Here is an 18,553-nt window from a genome sequence, read left to right on the forward strand (position 1 = left end):
CAGTCACGTAATAAGTATGATTCCTGTTCGGATCTTTTCTAAAACATGGTAGTCCCTGTCGAGACTGAAATTTGATCCCGTGTACTTTATTTTTTCAAATTTTCGTTACTTATGTAGTTGTATGATTTTATACGTGGTTACTTGGTCTTGATCGTATCATTTAACGCTTTAAAGGAAGTTTTTAAAACTTTATTGAAAATTGTTCAAAGTATAGGGGTTTGTTTTGTAAATACCAGCGAACTTGTTCATAACTTCGCCTGGAATAGGCGAAGTTATCGATAACTTCGCCTGTACTAACTTTGACCCTATATAAAGAAGTTTTTAGGTCAAACAGTTTCATTATTTCAAAACCAGCGAACTTATCCTCTCCGAGACCTAGGCGAACTTATCGAGCATAACTCATCGATCATCTGTGTTTTTCTTACTTCGATTCTAATCAAATTCAAGGTGTGTAAGGTTCGATTATCATATTATCATTGTCTATTGAGGTTAATCATCGGTCGTTTCGACTCGATTCACGACCTCGTTCTTTCGAACCTTAAACACCCGATTTCAAACTTGTTATTACGTGTTCGTAAACTACTTAAACGTCTAAAACTTCATAAAATCATGTTTTACGGAGTCCTCGATCTTCAAAATCATCATCTACACGTCGTTCGATTATCCTAACTGTTGCTGATTCGAATTCGGCGAAGTTACAGTTTAGGCGAAGTTATCCGTAACTTCGCCTGATTATATATTTTGAAACAGTTTATGAGGCGATGTTGTAGTTAGGCGAAGTTATCATTAACTTCGCCTGGACCATTTTACTTAACAGTTATTAGACGAAGTTCAAGTTGAAGCGAAGTTGTTTCCCAACTTCGCCCCACCTTTAACTTCGCCTTTACAGAATAGATCACAACTTCGCTCATGGTAACAGGCGAACTTGTGACTTGTTTTGACGTTTATCTAACTTAACCTGTTTGTTGCAGATATGGCTGCTGTTGCTGGAGCAGGTGGTGCAGGCGGTGATGACGGAGGTGATAACCAGAGGCAGTTCTTCCCGGGTCACAACATGTATATAACATTAGACCCGGAGGCGAGCGGAGTTAATGATTTCCGCAAAATCATCACGTTTCTGTTACTCTCGCGGATATTCCACGCGATTACAACAACTCTGCCAATATCCTTGCCCAACATTGAGGATTTTTGGCAGACTGTGGAATATGACTGTAGAGTCGAACCCCCGGTGATGCGCGCAACAGTAAACAATCAAATTGTTCAGTTCTCTTCTGAACAAATCCGGGCGGCTTTACGGTTTGGAAATGAGACAAGGGATGACCCGACAGAGTTTGTAGCTCCTTTCCGTGATGGAGCGTTTTTGAGGATGGGATACTCTGGTCCCTTGGGGGATACGTAGAGAAGGAAAGGATTTTTACTTGACCAGTGGCGCTTTCTCATGCATGTTATGATAGTATGCATGTCAGGGAGAAAGGCGGGCACTGATGGCATGGGCGCGACCATGCAGTCAGCGATGACTGCTCTGACTTACAACAAGCGATACAGCTTTAGTCAGATGGTCTTTTATGAGATTGATCGTCAAAGAAGAGCGATGGCGCGTGAGCGATTTATCATGTATCCAAGATTTCTTCAAATGATCTTGAATCATGTTGCTCCAACGCTTCCTCAGCGCCGTCCGATCCGATACGTTGAGAGTGTGAATAAACGGATCTTCGCCCAATGTAGATCCTCCAGTGCGAGGAGCAAACCTGAGCTCCGTCCTCGGCATACTCCACTTTTTGGGTACTTGATCAACCCGGGGTATGTGCCTGCTCGAGGGGACGAGTTTAGGGACCCGGCACCACAACAGGCAGGGGCACCTCAAGCTATACCTGCTGCTCCTGTTGTGTCACCGGAGGAGAACGTTGACCTTGATGCTGAGTTTGGAGGTCAAGGCTACTTTGATATGGAACGGGTGGATCCAGAGGAGAATGTACAGGTCCTGGTTGAACGTGCTTCGGGTGTGAATGTTACTAGGACAGCTGCTACGGTGGCTGATTCTGATGAGGCAAGAAGGATTTTGCTTACACATGAACGGACACATGGGAAGAGAAAGAGAACTGTTGATAATAACGAGTCAGATTATGAGGAAGAGGTACAACAGTTGATCCGGAGGTCAAGAAAGGAACGGATAGGTGCAGGATCGGGAGCCGGTGAGAGCTCTAGGGTGGTACGTTTCACTCCACCAGCACTATCCGGTATGACAATGGTTCCCTCATCACTACAGGTTACAAGGCCAAGCGCTACGGTTGTTCCCGTGGTGGCTACCTCATCTACATTTGGCCTCCCACCCACTACTTTCCAACTTTCGGCTCCTGAGATCGTTTCGTTGCCGCCTCCGACTGTTACTCCATCGGAGGTCATGGCACAATTTATCGAGTCGACTGTTGTGGCCACTGCAGGGTTATCGGTGACGATACCACCCGCGGTTACGTCTATTTCTACTTCTGAGGTCCCGGTGACATCGGAAATCCCTCCTCAGTACACTCAAGATATATCACATATGAGGTTCGATTTCGATGCAACCCTATCAGACTCTGAACGAATAGCAGCACTTGAACGGGTCGTGGCAGAGCAGTCAAGGATTAATCTTATCCAGACCCAGGCTATTCAGCGCCTAGTTGCAGAGAATCAGATGCAGCCGTCCCTGCTGGTAGAACATGGAAAAATCATAGATGCTTTCAAGGAGTTCTTGGCATCTCAGGGGGAGACGAGCTGTAAAGGCGATGAGTTGAGGACCAAGAGACGAAATGATAGAGACGATGATCCCAATGCATCGAAAGGTGCAGGTGGTGAGTTGCCAAGAACTGATCAAGCTCTTGGAACTTCCACAACTCAGGGGGAGTCGACAACTGCAGCTGGTGGTGATGATGTGGTGGTAGTGGAGGTTGAGGAGATGGATGATGACTATATTGGTGATGATGATGTATTACCGGTGGATGAGATAGAGAATATTGGTGAACAGATAGTTATTGATAATGATATTGAAGAGGGAGAGATAGTAGAAGAGAATGTGGAGCATGAGATACCGCAAGTGGAGAACGTAGATATGAGTCAAGAGATTGGGAATGATGAAAATGAATGGGAAGAGCAGCCTAAATGGAAAGAAGGCTATGCTCAGTGGTTCGTCAAAACGAAGAAACCGGCGGTTCCTACAATGTTTAAGAAGAGTTACAACATTAAAGGCTATGCTGAAGCGAAGAAAGGAATTATTTGCTGGATATATGATGAGCAGTTGAGGCTCTTCGTGATTAAAAGGTATGACGGTGTTCAGTACTTTAAAAGGATGTTGAGATCGTTGATATGAGATAGTAGAGATGGATGATGACTATATTGGTGATGATGATGTATTACCGGTGGATGAGATAGAGAATATTGGTGAACAGATAGTTATTGATAATGATATTGAAGAGGGAGAGATAGTAGAAGAGAATGTGGAGCATGAGATACCGCAAGTGGAGAACGTAGATATGAGTCAAGAGATTGGGAATGATGAAAATGAATGGGAAGAGCAGCCTAAATGGAAAGAAGGCTATGCTCAGTGGTTCGTCAAAACGAAGAAACCGGCGGTTCCTACAATGTTTAAGAAGAGTTACAACATTAAAGGCTATGCTAAAGCGAAGAAAGGAATTATTTGCTGGATATATGATAAGCAGTTGAGGCTCTTCGTGATTAAAAGGTATGACGGTGTTCAGTACTTTAAAAGGATGTTGAGATCGTTGAATACACTGCCAGAATGTGAAGTGAAAGACTTAGCCAGATTGGGATTGATAAACAGAAGTGACGATAATATGGCTAGAGTCATTGGGAAGATTGTGTGGAAAGAGAGTATAAAAGAGAAGAAATTTGAGCTGTTGAAACCACAAAAAGGAAAACTTGTTGAAGACAAGGATAGAGGTTTAAGAGCTGATGGAAAGCCTTGGATGATTATGAAGTATAAACCGATCCGGTGTTTGAAAGAAGTGCCGATGAAACAGATGCCCAAGGATGTACTTAAAGACCTGAAGTGGTGGTATGTAGATTGTGAGACAGCTGAGGCAGTGATGGAAGACGAAGATGAACAAGAGCTGCTTAGAGTGTACGATCCGATGCATCTAGTAAATTTGTCGCAAGCTGATTTGCAGGTGTTGAATGAAAAGAAGATATTTTATATTCCTGCTTGGAAAGACGAACCGAGGAAATATCAAAGAATAGTATCGGTTTGTGTTCGAGAAGGAGTGCATGCTTAAAGATGAAGATAAAAGATTGAAGATTACAAGACACGTGTTTGAAGCTAAAGAGATGAAGCTACTGCCAAGGGGGAGTCTGTTGGTGCATGATGTCAGTAGTTCAGTGTCGAGTGTCTGTAATCGTGTTAGTTAGATTTGAGGTTTGTATGTAAGCGAAGTTGCTAACAAGTTCGCTTATATGGGCGAACTTGTTAGACAAGCGAAGTTAGGGACAACTTCGCCTGAACATGCCAGGCGAAGTTGTCGTGTCTATATAAGCTGTTTTGTTTACGGCTTATTAATGAAGTTTGTTATTTTGTGTATTCGAGTCAGAGAGTTTGTATTCAGTGATCATAGTATCACGTGTTTACGGTTGGAATACAACGTGTATTTGATTATCGTATCGTGTGTTAGCTCGTATCGTTTTCTATACTCGTAACGTCTTACGAAGGGATTCCGCACCTACGTAGAACGCGATATCTCGTGTAGATCCGGCTGGGAACCTACAAGTTGTTTATTGAATGAACTTTGGTACTTCATACGTGTTTGTTATATTTCAGGTCACAGGTGATTAAAGCAGCTATTTTGGACCTGCACGAGCACGGAATGAAGACCCAGGATGACCAGTATGCTATACGAGACAAGTAAATGAAGTTTGCTGGTGAGGAGACCCGGCGTGGTACGCGACAGGATGGAATGTAGGCCATCGCGTATTGCAATGGTATTACTTATTAATAATTGGTGACTGTGGTCCATCGCGATACGGGATGCACATGTTTAGGCCCCATCGCATGTCGTGATGGGTGCCAAAATCGGGAAAGTTAGGCTTTTCTATTATATATCACACTTGGATGACCTTATTCGTGTCTAACTTGTTCCAAAGCAGTTTCCAAGGCTTAGAAGACCATTTCCATCATTCCGATTCATCCCGAGAACATCTACATGGTTTATATCATCAGAATTGAAGCTCTTGTGATGTCGAGGCATGGCTAATCTTCTCTAATCATGCCCGGGATGTAGAGTATTGTATTTTTCAGTTTTATCATGTGTTTTAGAACGAATGATTTGTAATTGTCTTTGATTAATCTATGAGTATTGATATCTAATATTGCTGTGCACTATGTCGGTTTAGGTCTATTTTGATCAGAACGATTAGTTTGCCAGTTGTTATGATAATTGCTTATAGGGTTGTTTTGACTAGTTTGAATATGATGAAGCATACAATTGCCCTTAGTTGGGTCACACTGACAGGGACTGTTTGATAACCAGTGCCGTGTGTTAACGATTGTTTATGCCTAAGGTTTGCCTAGTTAGTCAATCTATATTGATAATTGATAATTAATTTGTTATGTTAACATGAGATTGCTGTTAATTTACTTACTTGAACCCCGGGTGTGATTTGTATTTGTTAATTACTTGAATTTGCTAAGTTTACATAATTGCCATTCAATTCAACTATTTGCTAGCCATCACTTCAAAACATTAGAAATTGGTTACATGTCACACTGACCGCATACTTCTCGTGGTTCGACACCCTACTTACCCTAGCTTGCTCACGTGATTAGAAACTTGATTTTATTGTTTTTAACTAGATAGCGACAGTCTAGCATCACCCAGTAACCATATCGCCAGCTGCCATTTGACAGTTGTTGTGATGTCATAAGAGTAGAACTCTCTGGCATAACACATGGTAGGACAAAAACCTAGGTAGGCTCAGGATTTGAACTAACAATCTTTAAAGGCTTAACCCAAATCCTTCATACTACTAGGTAAGGTTGTAAGCGAACCAGACGTCTAGCGGTCGTCCATTCGGTGGGAAGTTCGTTTATGTTCGCCCGTTTAATAAACAAACCAGGCATAAAAAAATATTTTCCAGTAAGCTTAATGGACGAACACGGACAGAGACCGTGTTAGTGAACGTTAGTTAATGTCCGTCCGATTACGTCCGGTAATGACCATCCCCGATAATGCTAGATATCGCAGTTACTATGGGCTTTAAAGAAGAAAAATACACGGTATTTGTTTTCAACTAATTTTTATTTTTTATTAATATGCGATACTTATTTTCTTTGATAATTGTAGGAAAATGATGAAATGATATTGTGTATGTTGAAATTTCTAAAGAATGAAGAATTTGAGCTTATTTATTGTGAAACATTAGAAGATTTGTGGATTTTGAACCTCAATACATTGCTTTGTTAAGACTATATTTGGTTACTATGTTATATTAAGTTTTTTTTTTGGATATCATGTGGTGCAATTATGGATTTATGGGTGAACTTTATGGACTTATGATTATTCTTTATGAATTGGTATGTAATAGTTTATGTTTGTTTGCTTATTAGAGCCGTTTATGTATGTTTGCTCATTAATTTTCATTAGTGTTCGTTTGCCATTTAGCGTTCATTTGTTTATTAGCGTCCGTTAGCGTCCGCTTACAATATAAACGAACGGACGCGAACAAACTCAATTCCTTAATGGATGGACACAAACACGAATTTTCGTTCGTTAGAGTGTTCGTGAACCATCCGTTTATCCGACAAAAAACTTAACGGACAAACACAGAAAGTCTCGTCCGATTTAATGCGGTCAGTTTATATTGTTTATAATCCTATCACTAGGCCACTTTAGGCTGATCATCTCATACCTAGGTTCTCGATAGCCTCAGCCCAAAGGGGGTGTTTGGCTCGGTTCTCATCCTTACTCTTAACACAGACACAGACACAGACACAGACATACAGATACAGAGATACATATACATATATATATATATACATATATATAATACATCTATATCTCAGCCCTATCGATCGATGGCGATGCAGCCGTTTATGGCGGTGGTGTTAGATGGCATTGCCACCAACGACGTCGTTTCACCCATCATCCTCCTCATCACCCTCTTCATCCTCCTCCTCATCATCTTCATCGCCTGCAAACCATGGCGTTTATTCGCTCCCAATTTCCGTTCTCAAACCATCAAAGCCTCCACTTCTTCCGATGTATGTTTCTCTTTCTCGATCAATTGCATTTCTTATAATATTATTATTTCTAGGGTTTTTGATCTTCTTGTTTCAATGGTATTTTCTAGGGTTTGTTTCAATATTTTATATTAATCGTGTCTGGTTGGTACTCAAGTTAGCACATTTTTTTTGATTTATGAACCAAACCCACTTGGGGATTTTGGATTTATGAATTGGGTCTGATCCGTTTTCGATTAGTTTTTAACTCTGCACATCAAATCTTGCGTATGCTGATCGACCAAAAATGATTGATTTTTATCAACTAATTGGACATTTGCATCAACAAGTTGTAATTGGGTTTAGTACTACAGACTTATGCTATCGGTTTCAGACCCAAATCCACTGATTATTAAGGAAGGATACGTTTAAATTGGGCATTTGCATCAACAAGTTGTAATTTTTTTAAAAGATAATTAATATTTTAAATATCATGTTTAGGTTCAGGAAGATGAACAACAGCCTTTGGTTTCTCAAGATTTGGAGAGCAACATTACCGAGCGACCTAGTGACGAAGGTCCATGTCATCAGACCGATGTGCATCTCGGTTCACCTCATAACCACAGGGTTCCATCCACTCCTTCCCCGTTGCCACATCATGGTACGCTTTATGCTTGTGACGAGTAAACAGAATTGATCTTTGTAACTCATATTTCATACACTCTTTGCAGGTGACAGTCATATGCTTGATATGTCTGACCATTCGGAGGGCGTTGTGATTGGTCAAACTCTCAAACGTCCAGCTGGCGAACAGAAATACGATGTGACCGAGGATTCAAGTCACAAATTGAAAAAGAATGGTAGTTCAAGGTTGCTAGTTTCTAAATATTCTGAAGATCAAAGTAATTTCTCCTTCTCTTGCATGTGGAGTTAGTTTTTTTTAAGCTAATAATTTTGTCTCTGTAAGACGTGTTATCAAATATTTCTGTTAGAAGTGCAGGAAGCATTCTTAATTTGGAGGTTATTTCTGGTCCTTCATGCGGGGCACATTACTTTGTACAGTCAACAAATAAGTCTAAGCTCCCGTTGACCCTTGGAAGAGTTTCCCCTAGTAATGTATTAGTTGTAGATTCAGAAGTGTCTGGAAAGCATGCCATGATTAACTGGAACCCAAATGTGAGAGTCTATTGCAATGCCTCAATACCTTATTAATATTTTTAGGGGTGTGCATTGGTCGGTTTGGGGCTCAAAACAAAAATTGGTTTTTTGAAAGTGGTTTTGATTTTTTCTGTTTTTAGTTTTCACAGTGGGTTTGGTTTGGTTCAGTTTTGGTTTTACCATTTGGGCTTGAAATTTTTAGCCCAAAGAAAATGGCATACAATATTGAATTTGGGACTGAAACTTTGAGCTAAAATTGATTTTTAACCGATGATTAATTGATCATCACACAATGGGTTCAGTTTTGGTTTTTTTTCAGTTTTACCATTTGGGCTGAAAACTGGCCCAAAATAATGAATTTGGGACTGAAACTATGGGCCTAATTTTTTTTTAAATTTGGGATTGATTATTCCACATTTGGGTTAAAAATAAATGAGCTACATCATTTTTTAATTTTTTATAAATTATTCAACATTTCTAAATCATATATATTCAATAACAAACGGCAAGTTTTTTGGGTTTTTACAGGCTCGGAACAGTTATAAAAGTTGGTTCTGTTAAGTCTTTTGGTTTTCAGTACATGCAAACCTAACTTGATTTTGTTTTTGAAAAAAAAAAACTCAAAACCAAACTGTCTGTTTTGGTTATTATAGTTACGTGTCGGTTTTTTCTGTTTCATGCACACCCCTACTTCTTTTATCTGGTGTTGGGGTTGAATCACAAATTTTCTGTTGCATATTCATTTCAGAAGTTGAAATGGGAGCTGGTTGACCTGGGCAGCTTGAATGGAACCCTTTTGAATTCCAGGGCTGTCCACCGTGTTCAAACCGGAACTAGACATTGGGGTGATCCGGTGGAGCTAAATAGTGGAGATGTGATCACTCTTGGCACAGCTTCAAAGATATCCGTGAGTTGACGTGCCAAGTTGGATATTGTTTTAATCTTAACAATCTTTAATTTTATTTTTAAAAATGATTACGTTTTGGATAATTTTTCAGGTTCAAATTAATAAGCTCCCGTTTGGAATTGGAGTAGTGTCGGATCCAATGTGTGCGCGTAGAGGCGGGAAGAAACTACCAATGGAGGATGTGTTGTATTACCATTGGCCTTTATCCGGGGCTGATCAGGTAACCCTAATATTTTTTATTCATTACTTTAAGCTTATGTTTAATATTGGAAAGGCTAGTGATGTACAATGTTTGTTTTGCAGTTTGGACTGTTTGGCATATGTGATGGGCATGGTGGAGTCGCTGCTGCCTCATCTGCCAGCAAGTTTGTGTTACTTTGATTATTAATATATTGTTATAGTTTATTGGTAAATGGGATATGTCCACATTTTCATAATTGATATATGGTTTTGTTTAAATTCTTTCTGCAGATTGATGCCTGAGATGGTTACTAGAATCTTATCTGATACACTTAGAAGAGAGAAGGTTTTTTCACATTGTGATGCTTCAGATGTTCTTAGAGAAGCATTCTCTCAAACAGAAGCGCATTTGGACCACTTATATGAGGTTTTCCTTTTCCTTCGGTTTTGGACCACAAATGTTAGGATCACATATTGATTAAAATATATTCATATGTTTTTTGTACATGTGCACTTAGAAATTGATGCTAAAAGTTATATTGTTTCATGACGAAGCTAGTTAACAAGAAACTGATTCCTTTGATCACTATTTGATAAAAAGGGCAAATTGCAATGTCCTTGACACTTATGAAAGAGATTATTATATATCTATGTTAGGACAATGCTAAATAAATACCACTGACGCACTATCCTGACACCACTGAGGTGTCATACAGGCTGTATGATAGGGGGGAAAGTGGTCAAACGGGCCGTATGATAGCACGGAAATGGTCACATGGGTCATTGGGTCCTATGAGGTCCAAATCGTACGGCTCGTATGACGTGTCTGATTGACAAAGAAATGACTGATATTATCATTGACAATACGGCTCATATGATCCTTCAGCCCTATCATACGGCTTGTATGATGTGACAGGCTCTGATGTGCAGACTTGATTTGACATCATATGACCCATACGGCCCGTATGATGTGACAGACAACCTGACCTTTATGTTATTATGCTGTGTACTAATCAGACTATTTTCAGGGTTGTACCGCAACAGTGCTTTTAATCTGGGCTGATGGTCAAGACAACTACTTTGCTCAATGTGCGAATGTTGGTGATTCAACCTGCATTGCAAAGTATGTCTTGTGCTCATACATTTTCTGTTTAAATTGTATTAAGAATGTATTAAGATGTGTTGATGTCATGTTAGTAGTTATGTTAACATTGATCTTTATATTACTTGTACAGTATTGAAGGGAAACCGGTTAAGATGTCGGAAGACCATCGTATATCCAGTGGTAACGAAAGACTGCGGATGGCAGCAGTTGGAGAGCCATTAAAGGACGGGGAAACACGACTATGTGGTAAATAAGGATTTGTTGTTAAAGAATGCCTGTCTTTAACTACCTTTTGTTATGGTTATTTAGTCAGCAATTTTGGATAATGTGTGATCAGGATTAAACCTTGCAAGAATGCTGGGGGACAAGTTTCTTAAGCAGCAGGATGGTCGATTCAGTTCTGAACCGTACATTAGTCAGGTCGTGTATATGAATTCAGAAAACCATGATTTTGCTATAATGGCCAGGTAAAGTTACCATTTTGCTCTTTATAGTGTCACCCCTCATTTAGTGCTAGTTTCTTCCTTACTAATCTGAGTTTTATGATGCTTTTTATCAATTAGTGTGTATTAATATTCTGTCATTATATAAATTCTGTTTAAACGAGGAGACTTCCGAGATTGAGCCGAGGTGAGTGAGTTTGTGGCTCATTCAACTTAAGTAGCTCATTAAAGAAACCCGATTTTTATAGGTAAACAGAGGGAAATTTTGACTCAGTAGTAAATAAGTGTTTGGAGTGTCCGCTATAGTCACTTAAAACATTTTTTTGTTCCACTAAAGTCACTCTACTTCTATCACGTGGGAAACTTGGTTATTATTCGTATTTTTCTTTATGTTATTATATCCATCCATATAGTTTTCTAAATTTATATAAATAAATGACCTGGCTTGTCGGCTTGAGCTCAAATGTCTGCTCATTGAGAATTTTCTAGCCGAGCTAGCTCATTTAACTTCGAGTTGGAGCTGAAGTCGGACTCAGCTTAGCTTACTCGTTAGCAGCCATACTTGTGAATAATTCTTTCGTTTCTAAGTTCTCGTTTGGTTCGCAGAATTTTTTGAAAGGAAATGGAATTGGAATTGTATTTGGAATTAGTTCCAACATAAAATTGTATTATGCTTGGTTTGAAAATTTATTAATGGAATTGGTAACCAAACACAATTATGAATGGGATGTTTTCCAATTCCAACTTGAAATTTATTGAATTCCATGAACCAAATCGGGTCCTAAAAGTTTTAGTATTGAATATGAACCTTGGTTTTAGGGTTTAGGGTTTATAGAAACTGAAACCAGTGCGTGTTGGTCTACTTGTCTGATGCTAAAACGGTTTGAATTTGATGCAGTGATGGGTTTTGGGACGTGGTTAGCTCTAAGAAGGCAATGCAAATTGTCCGTCAGGTTACACATTCATCCGAAACCAAATAATTACTTCATGTCAAGTACACTTGTAACCTTGGTTTACTTGTGCAGGAAAGAGAGAGAAATGCTGCGAGTTCTGAACATGATTCAACCGAAAGGATTGCCGAAGCGTTGTTGAGTGAGGCTAGATCACAGCGTACGAAGGACAATACGTCGATAATTTTCTTAGATTTTGACGTATACAATTCTTACAACCGTGATGATGTATGTATAGAATAATAGAGTTGACGTCTAATTTATTATGTTTATTGTTATATGTGAACAGTGAACTATAGTTTTGACGCTTGTTGAAAGGTGCTTATGTTCATAAATAGGGAAAGGTTGCACCTTGTTTTCAGTCAATTGTTTACTAGTTTGGCAAACCTCCACTTACAGAATGCGCTTGATTGGTTACATTTGTTACGGAAAGTGAGTTTTTTGAGAAACCCGAACACAACTCGAGTATTAATTCTTTGTGCCGAAGGCATAACCCTAACCCTAACTATTTTGTATCACAATATAGATAAAGGGTTTAATAAAATAATCAAAGAAATGCATTTTCATGAAGATATGATGATGTAAGTGTTACAGTCATTTGTAGGTATGATAGAGGCAAACTGTAATTCCTAAATTATCAGCATAATATAAGTTACTAAGAGTAGGCAGGTAAAAATGTTGTTCTTGCAGGGAGCAGCCACATCATCAAAAGGTTCATCATAAACGTCACATGCCATGTCACCCTACTGTTGTACAAGTAAACTCGTCAACAGCATCGTTGGGGCGTTTTACACATTTAATTTGCTGCAAGCATCTTCTCCCTAAATCTCCATCAAGATTGATCAAGTAGCACCCACGCAAATCAAGTGTCAGAAGTTGATGACAACCGTCCAGAATCATCTTCAGCCCTTCATTTGACATGGTGCTCCCCATGAGTTCAAGGTGCGTTAACTCATGTAAGTGTTGCCCGACACCCATAGCTATCTCATCATCAACGATATCTTGATCATCCCAGAATCCACGCCTCTCAACCCAGTATCTAAAATATTCATCCCGGCATCTAAAGAATGCTTGATTCAGTTTTAGTTTTTTAAGCATGGGGCAATAAAGGCCAGCGGTTACAATATCTACATCCTTTACGTCTATTGCATCAACACTGAGTTCCTCCAATAGTGGAAATTTCTTCAAAGATACTGTCCAGTTCTCTTTCATATACGAATCAAAGCATTCAACTGTGAGACGCTTAAGTTGACTAAACCTGCCAAAGTATGATTAGTGGTGCAGAATTATTGGGTTTTACACAAGTGACAGATAGTTATATTAAGGTTCCATAATACCTGTTAGCAATGTATTCAAGAATCTCATTATTGCAAATTTCCACTATGGTAACATCAACCAGTTGGCCTTGGCTTCTGTCAATAACATGCTTATACATCTCAGTATAGCGAATACAGAACATGGTAAAGGCGTCCATATAAACGACCCTCCACATAGCAGGGTCCTTGCAGATTTCACGCCAAGCAGTGCATATGTTCTGGGCATTCACAAGAACGTCTTCAACACCAACTCGGTGGAGTATATTGGCCGTCACATCTGAGGGGAGATCCAACCAGTTCCTTGTCTCCAGCTTGATGGCTTTCGGTTGATTCATCATCATCACTTTATTTATAACGCACAAATCATGTATGATTTATAAAAATAATTACTTAATATAACAAATTTCTAAGCAATATGATACAAAAAACTGATACAAATACTCGAGTGGCAGAATAAACATTTCCCAGTTCCTCTACAGCTCTTGTTTGTTTGAAAGTCGAGTCAACATCATATTCATTTTCAATTACATCTTTCAAATTCCAGTTCATAGTAATTGTGGATTTTAGAGACAGATCAAATGTACCTATACAGGAATATTAATAAAGAAAAGAGAAACATAAAGCAAAACATGGAATTGAAGCACCCGTCCTAGAACGTGCCAAAGAAATCAATGAGGGGGCCAAAAGAAAATATAACGAAAATTAAAAATAAACAATTGGTAAATTGGGGTGTTCATGAATCGGTTTAACACAATGAAACCATTCATATCGGTTATCGGTTTTATACTTTTGGTCAATCGGTTTCAAAAATTTTCAAACCAGTTTCATTTACGATTTCAATATTTTCAAACTGTATAAACCGGACCGGACTAGACTGTCACATTTAAATATATATGTCAAACTAGCTTTTAGCCCCGTATTACAGGGGTTGTTTTTCAATTACTTACTATGAATGTTTTTTTTTTCAAATTTAATTTAATTTAATTTAATTTATTCTAAGGAACATAATTCAAAAACATCAACTTCTTTCATAACACTATAGAATTCCGAACCACATTAAAAATAATAAAATGAAAGCTCTTTTTCTTGTATGTTTTCAAGTAGCAACTCATGCAAAAATCACACAAATGAACCTAAAACACAAAATTTCAAACTTATAGTAAAATATTCCAATTAGATGCATACATACCAAATAACATCCATAGAGAGCATGTTGGAAAGCGATCATAAACAAAAAAAAACGATGTATATGCTTGCATCATAAACCAAATGTTGAACTATTATTATATAAATACATCCTTACCCAGCGATAGAATATTCAAACTACATAAACAAATAAGAAAATTATCAAAATAGGCCATTTGAGGAGAGAGGGTCTCAAAATAGGCTACAAATTTCAAACTCCATTAATAATCCACTGAAATCCATCTCCGCCGTGACATTTGGTTTCTCGCTGATGATTTTCGTCCCCCAATGAAATAGTGACACGTGTAAAGACGTTGACCCTCACCCATGAGATTTCAAAGAAAATCCGTTTGACCCGTGAGATTTCAAAGAAAAATCTTTCTGACTCGTGAGATTTCAAACCAAAGCAGTCTCATCCGTGAGTTTTTGAAAAAAATTAAATCCACCTTATCCCACCGTTGATTCACCACCAACACTACCGCCGCCACCTGCCGGAAACCGGAGAAGACGACGGAACCATTGATTCACCACCACCACCACCACCGTAACTTGCCGGAATCCGGAGAAGACGACGTGATGCAAATATGTTGATGTTGGAAGACGACGGAGTTGATTCACCATGAAATGGAGGCTAGCATGAAGACAACGGTGGACGGATATGTTGATGTTGGATGGTGAAAGTGATGGTGGCCGGATATTGTGATGTTGGATGGTGAATACGACGGTGGCCGGAGATGGTGAAGGCAACGGTGGTTGGAGAAAGTGTAGCCAACGGTGGTCGGAGATGGTGACGAAGATTGATTGGGATTAATTCAAAGAAGTGAGGTGGTGGTGGTTGTGGTGGTGGTGGTGGTGGTGAATTAATGGTGGATAGAGATGAATTCAAACTTTTTCCAAATCTCACGGAGGAGATGATTTTCAAGGAAATAGTTTTGGTATCAAAACTCACGGACAAGATGGATTTGACTTGAAATCTCAGGGGTCAGACATATTTGGCTTGAAAATTTCATGGGTCAGACGGATTTGGCTTGAAATCTCACGGATTTGACACAAACCCAAATGTCACGAGTCAGATAGATTTGGTTTGAAATCTCAAGGGTTAATGGATTATTATGGGATTTTTTAAATTTTTTGGCCTAAATTAAGACTCTCTCTTCTTAATTGGCTTATTTTGAGAATTTTCCCTAAACAAAAAGGCCGGAGAAATTGCGTTAGAAGGTAATGTACTATAAACAGGTCTCTGATTCAACGACTCACTTTGTTTTCACCAATAAAAGAAAAGTAAAAATGGTCAAAGTTATATATCAACTGCCATTGTCATCATATAGATGAATGATAACCATATTAAATTTCCTAAGGTCCAAGAAGAAGATGATCAAATACCAGCCATTTTTAATCCTTTTAATATAGCAACCTTCTTCCCGGTGTGTATATCAACTGCAGCTCCAACAATTGCAACAATACCATAACAATTGCAACACGTTCACAGGCAATGGGTGCATCATGCATGATTATGAAACATTAAACCCAACCTAATAATATTATTATATTCATAATAATTCACCACAGGTACAATTAAAACACAATTTATCACACTTGGGAAAATATATTATGTAAGGCCCGTTTCCGGTTGTTCTACTTTTGCGTTGGATTTACTCATAAACTCAGTTTGTTACAGCGGAAGTATAATCAATTTGCAGCGGAAACTAAAACTTTTTACATAACAACTTCTTTCTCTAACTAATCTTCAATATGGATAGTCTCGTGTGCGCCACAAGTTTGCCACGTCATCACAATACCTGCATGCATGTTAAAAGTCAGCTACACGCTGAGTGAGTTCTAACGTTTCTTTCTTTTCATAACATACAATTTATAAATAAATCATATCTTTCATACATTTATACATAACATAACATTTATAATTCTTTATTTACTTTTTCTATGCCTGTCTGCCGGTTATTTCATAACTATATTCATATATGCTTGCCCATAACCGAGCCTCCTACTCTTACTCATAACCGAACCTCCTACTCTTGCTCATAACAGAGCCATATTTCCTTGCTCATAACCGAGCCTCCAATCCTTGCTCATAACCGAGCCGTCTATTCTTGCTCATAACCGAGCCTTTTTCCTTGCTCATAACCGAGCCATATAAAGTTAAAGGGATTTGCCATCCTAAATTATTGTAAATGCATGAGGCCCGAAGGCTCTACGCATGACGGATACACATTCTTCTATACATACCATTCATACTCATTTATATTCATATAACATTCTACGCAAGTATTAGTAGGGTTTGTTCCCTAACTCTTTCTATTCTATTAACTACCATTCAAACATTCAAATATATATCAATAAATTAATATATAAACACGTCCTTATAAGACATATATATATCATTGATTAATATTACATATATCTATTCTTTCACACACGAGTATGCATACAGCCCCAAAAACGTTTAAAGGAAAAAGGGGGCTAGAACTCACCTGTAGACGATTCCTTTCCGAGTTAATCGTGATTCATTTCCTTAGTTGAGCTCGACTAACTGTTTAATAATTACACGTATTAATTCTCTTTCTTTAAGCTTCTTTATTTTCTTAAGTTAACGGAGTTAACTTTTGAGTTAACTAAACCGAACGTATAACTTGCTCAACCTGATTATACTAGTTCAACGAATTTAACTTTATATTATTAGTTTGATAAACTTTTAACTTTATTATTTTAACGAACCATCTTTATCGGCTTAATGTTTTCTTAACAAACCTACGGTTTATGGGTTCTAACGAGGCGGTTCTCAGGTTCTAACGAGTCGATTCTCGGGTTCCAACGAGTCGGCTCGGTTCCACCCGACTTGACACGAGTCATTCTGCTCTGCTCGATCCAAAAACCATTCCACTTGAGTCCACTCGAGTCAAACTCGATCCACTCTAGTTCACTAGAGCCAAATCCATTCCACTCTGGTTCACTAGAGCCAAATTCATTCCACTCTAGTTCATTATTCCACTCTAGTTCACTAGAGCCAAATCCATTCCACTCTAGTTTACTTGAGCCAAATCCATTCCTCGAGTTCAGGATTCCACTCTAGTTCACAAGAGCCAAATCCATTCCACTCTAGTTTACTATAGCCAAATTCATTCTTCTAGTTCAGCATTCCACTCTAGTTCACTAGAGCCAAATCCATTTCACTCTAGTTTACTAAAGCCAAATCCATTCCACTCTAGTTCATTATGCCACTCTAGTTCATTATGCCACTCTAGTTCACTAGAGCCAAATCCATTCCACTCTAGTTCAATAGAGCCGAATTCCAATCCACTCTAGTTCACTAGAGCCGAATTCCAATCCACTCTAGTTCACTAGAGTCGATTCCTTTTATGTTCTAGTCGAGTTGTACGTTTCCAGTTGAGCCAAACTTCATGTTCGAGTACTTAACTATATTTGAGTCGACCGAACTTTTGAATCGAGTCTCTCGTTTCACTCGACTCACCTTTGCTGAATCCAATTTATATATATATATATGATGTCCAATCATTTAAATCTAGATCCAACTTTCTTACTTGGTTCAATTAGAGTTCATTTATGTCGGTTGGGTTCGGTTCGTTTCACTTCCAACTCTCAAGATTTACTTGCTTTATCTTTAGATCTTGAACAAAAATAGAAACAAGATGAAGCGAAAACGATAAACTTTTGATCATAATACATACCTTAAAGATGAGACTAGGCTAGATCTTGGTTACTTGGAATCCTAACTCGAGCTCCTTCTCAGATGAACAGGATATCAACTTTTAACCCTAGATCTTGGATTGAATGGAAAGATGAAATGTTTGGGTGCACAGGGGGTTTATGTTGTGACCATGTGTGTCTGATGATTGAAAGGATGATGATGAGATATTTATGGTTTTAGGGGATGTTTAAATAGGCTATGCCCAAGGTTTAGGCCCGTGATCCTTTTCAAGCCCATAATCTCTTCATTACTTATCCTATCATCTTACTACTTAGTCAAATTAAATCACTTTAACTAACGACACGCGATAAAATAGACTCTTATTATTTTATTTAAATAAATTTCAAAACGAGGATGTTACAAGTCTTCCCTCCTTAAAAG

At 38.5% G+C, this 18,553-nt stretch overlaps 2 protein-coding genes across 2 annotated transcripts; one reads left to right on the forward strand and one right to left on the reverse strand.

Annotated features, from left to right (window-relative positions):
- The first annotated feature begins 7,037 nt into the window (after positions 1–7,037).
- On the forward strand, positions 7,038–12,197 carry LOC143628346 (protein phosphatase 2C 70-like). Its single transcript, XM_077097964.1, has 13 exons — positions 7,038–7,246; positions 7,706–7,865; positions 7,936–8,106; positions 8,205–8,380; positions 9,111–9,269; positions 9,361–9,489; positions 9,573–9,634; positions 9,741–9,876; positions 10,478–10,572; positions 10,685–10,800; positions 10,892–11,021; positions 11,896–11,950; positions 12,023–12,197. The coding sequence occupies exons 1-13, from the start codon at positions 7,061–7,063 to the stop codon at positions 12,188–12,190; spliced, it is 1,743 nt and encodes a 580-aa protein (XP_076954079.1). The 5' UTR covers positions 7,038–7,060; the 3' UTR covers positions 12,191–12,197.
- Positions 12,198–12,663: 466 nt separating this feature from the next.
- Positions 12,664–13,610, reverse strand: LOC143628347 (putative F-box protein At4g05475). The gene is made up of 2 exons (XM_077097967.1): positions 13,285–13,610; positions 12,664–13,205 (listed from the first exon to the last, which is right to left on the reverse strand). The coding sequence occupies exons 1-2, from the start codon at positions 13,602–13,604 to the stop codon at positions 12,686–12,688; spliced, it is 840 nt and encodes a 279-aa protein (XP_076954082.1). The 5' UTR covers positions 13,605–13,610; the 3' UTR covers positions 12,664–12,685.
- Positions 13,611–18,553: the final 4,943 nt, after the last annotated feature.

This window comes from Bidens hawaiensis, unplaced genomic scaffold, assembly GCF_021521415.1.
Source record: "Bidens hawaiensis isolate Kalapana, Puna unplaced genomic scaffold, B.hawaiensis_p1.1 tig00004931_1, whole genome shotgun sequence".
Classification (NCBI taxonomy): domain Eukaryota; kingdom Viridiplantae; phylum Streptophyta; class Magnoliopsida; order Asterales; family Asteraceae; genus Bidens; species Bidens hawaiensis.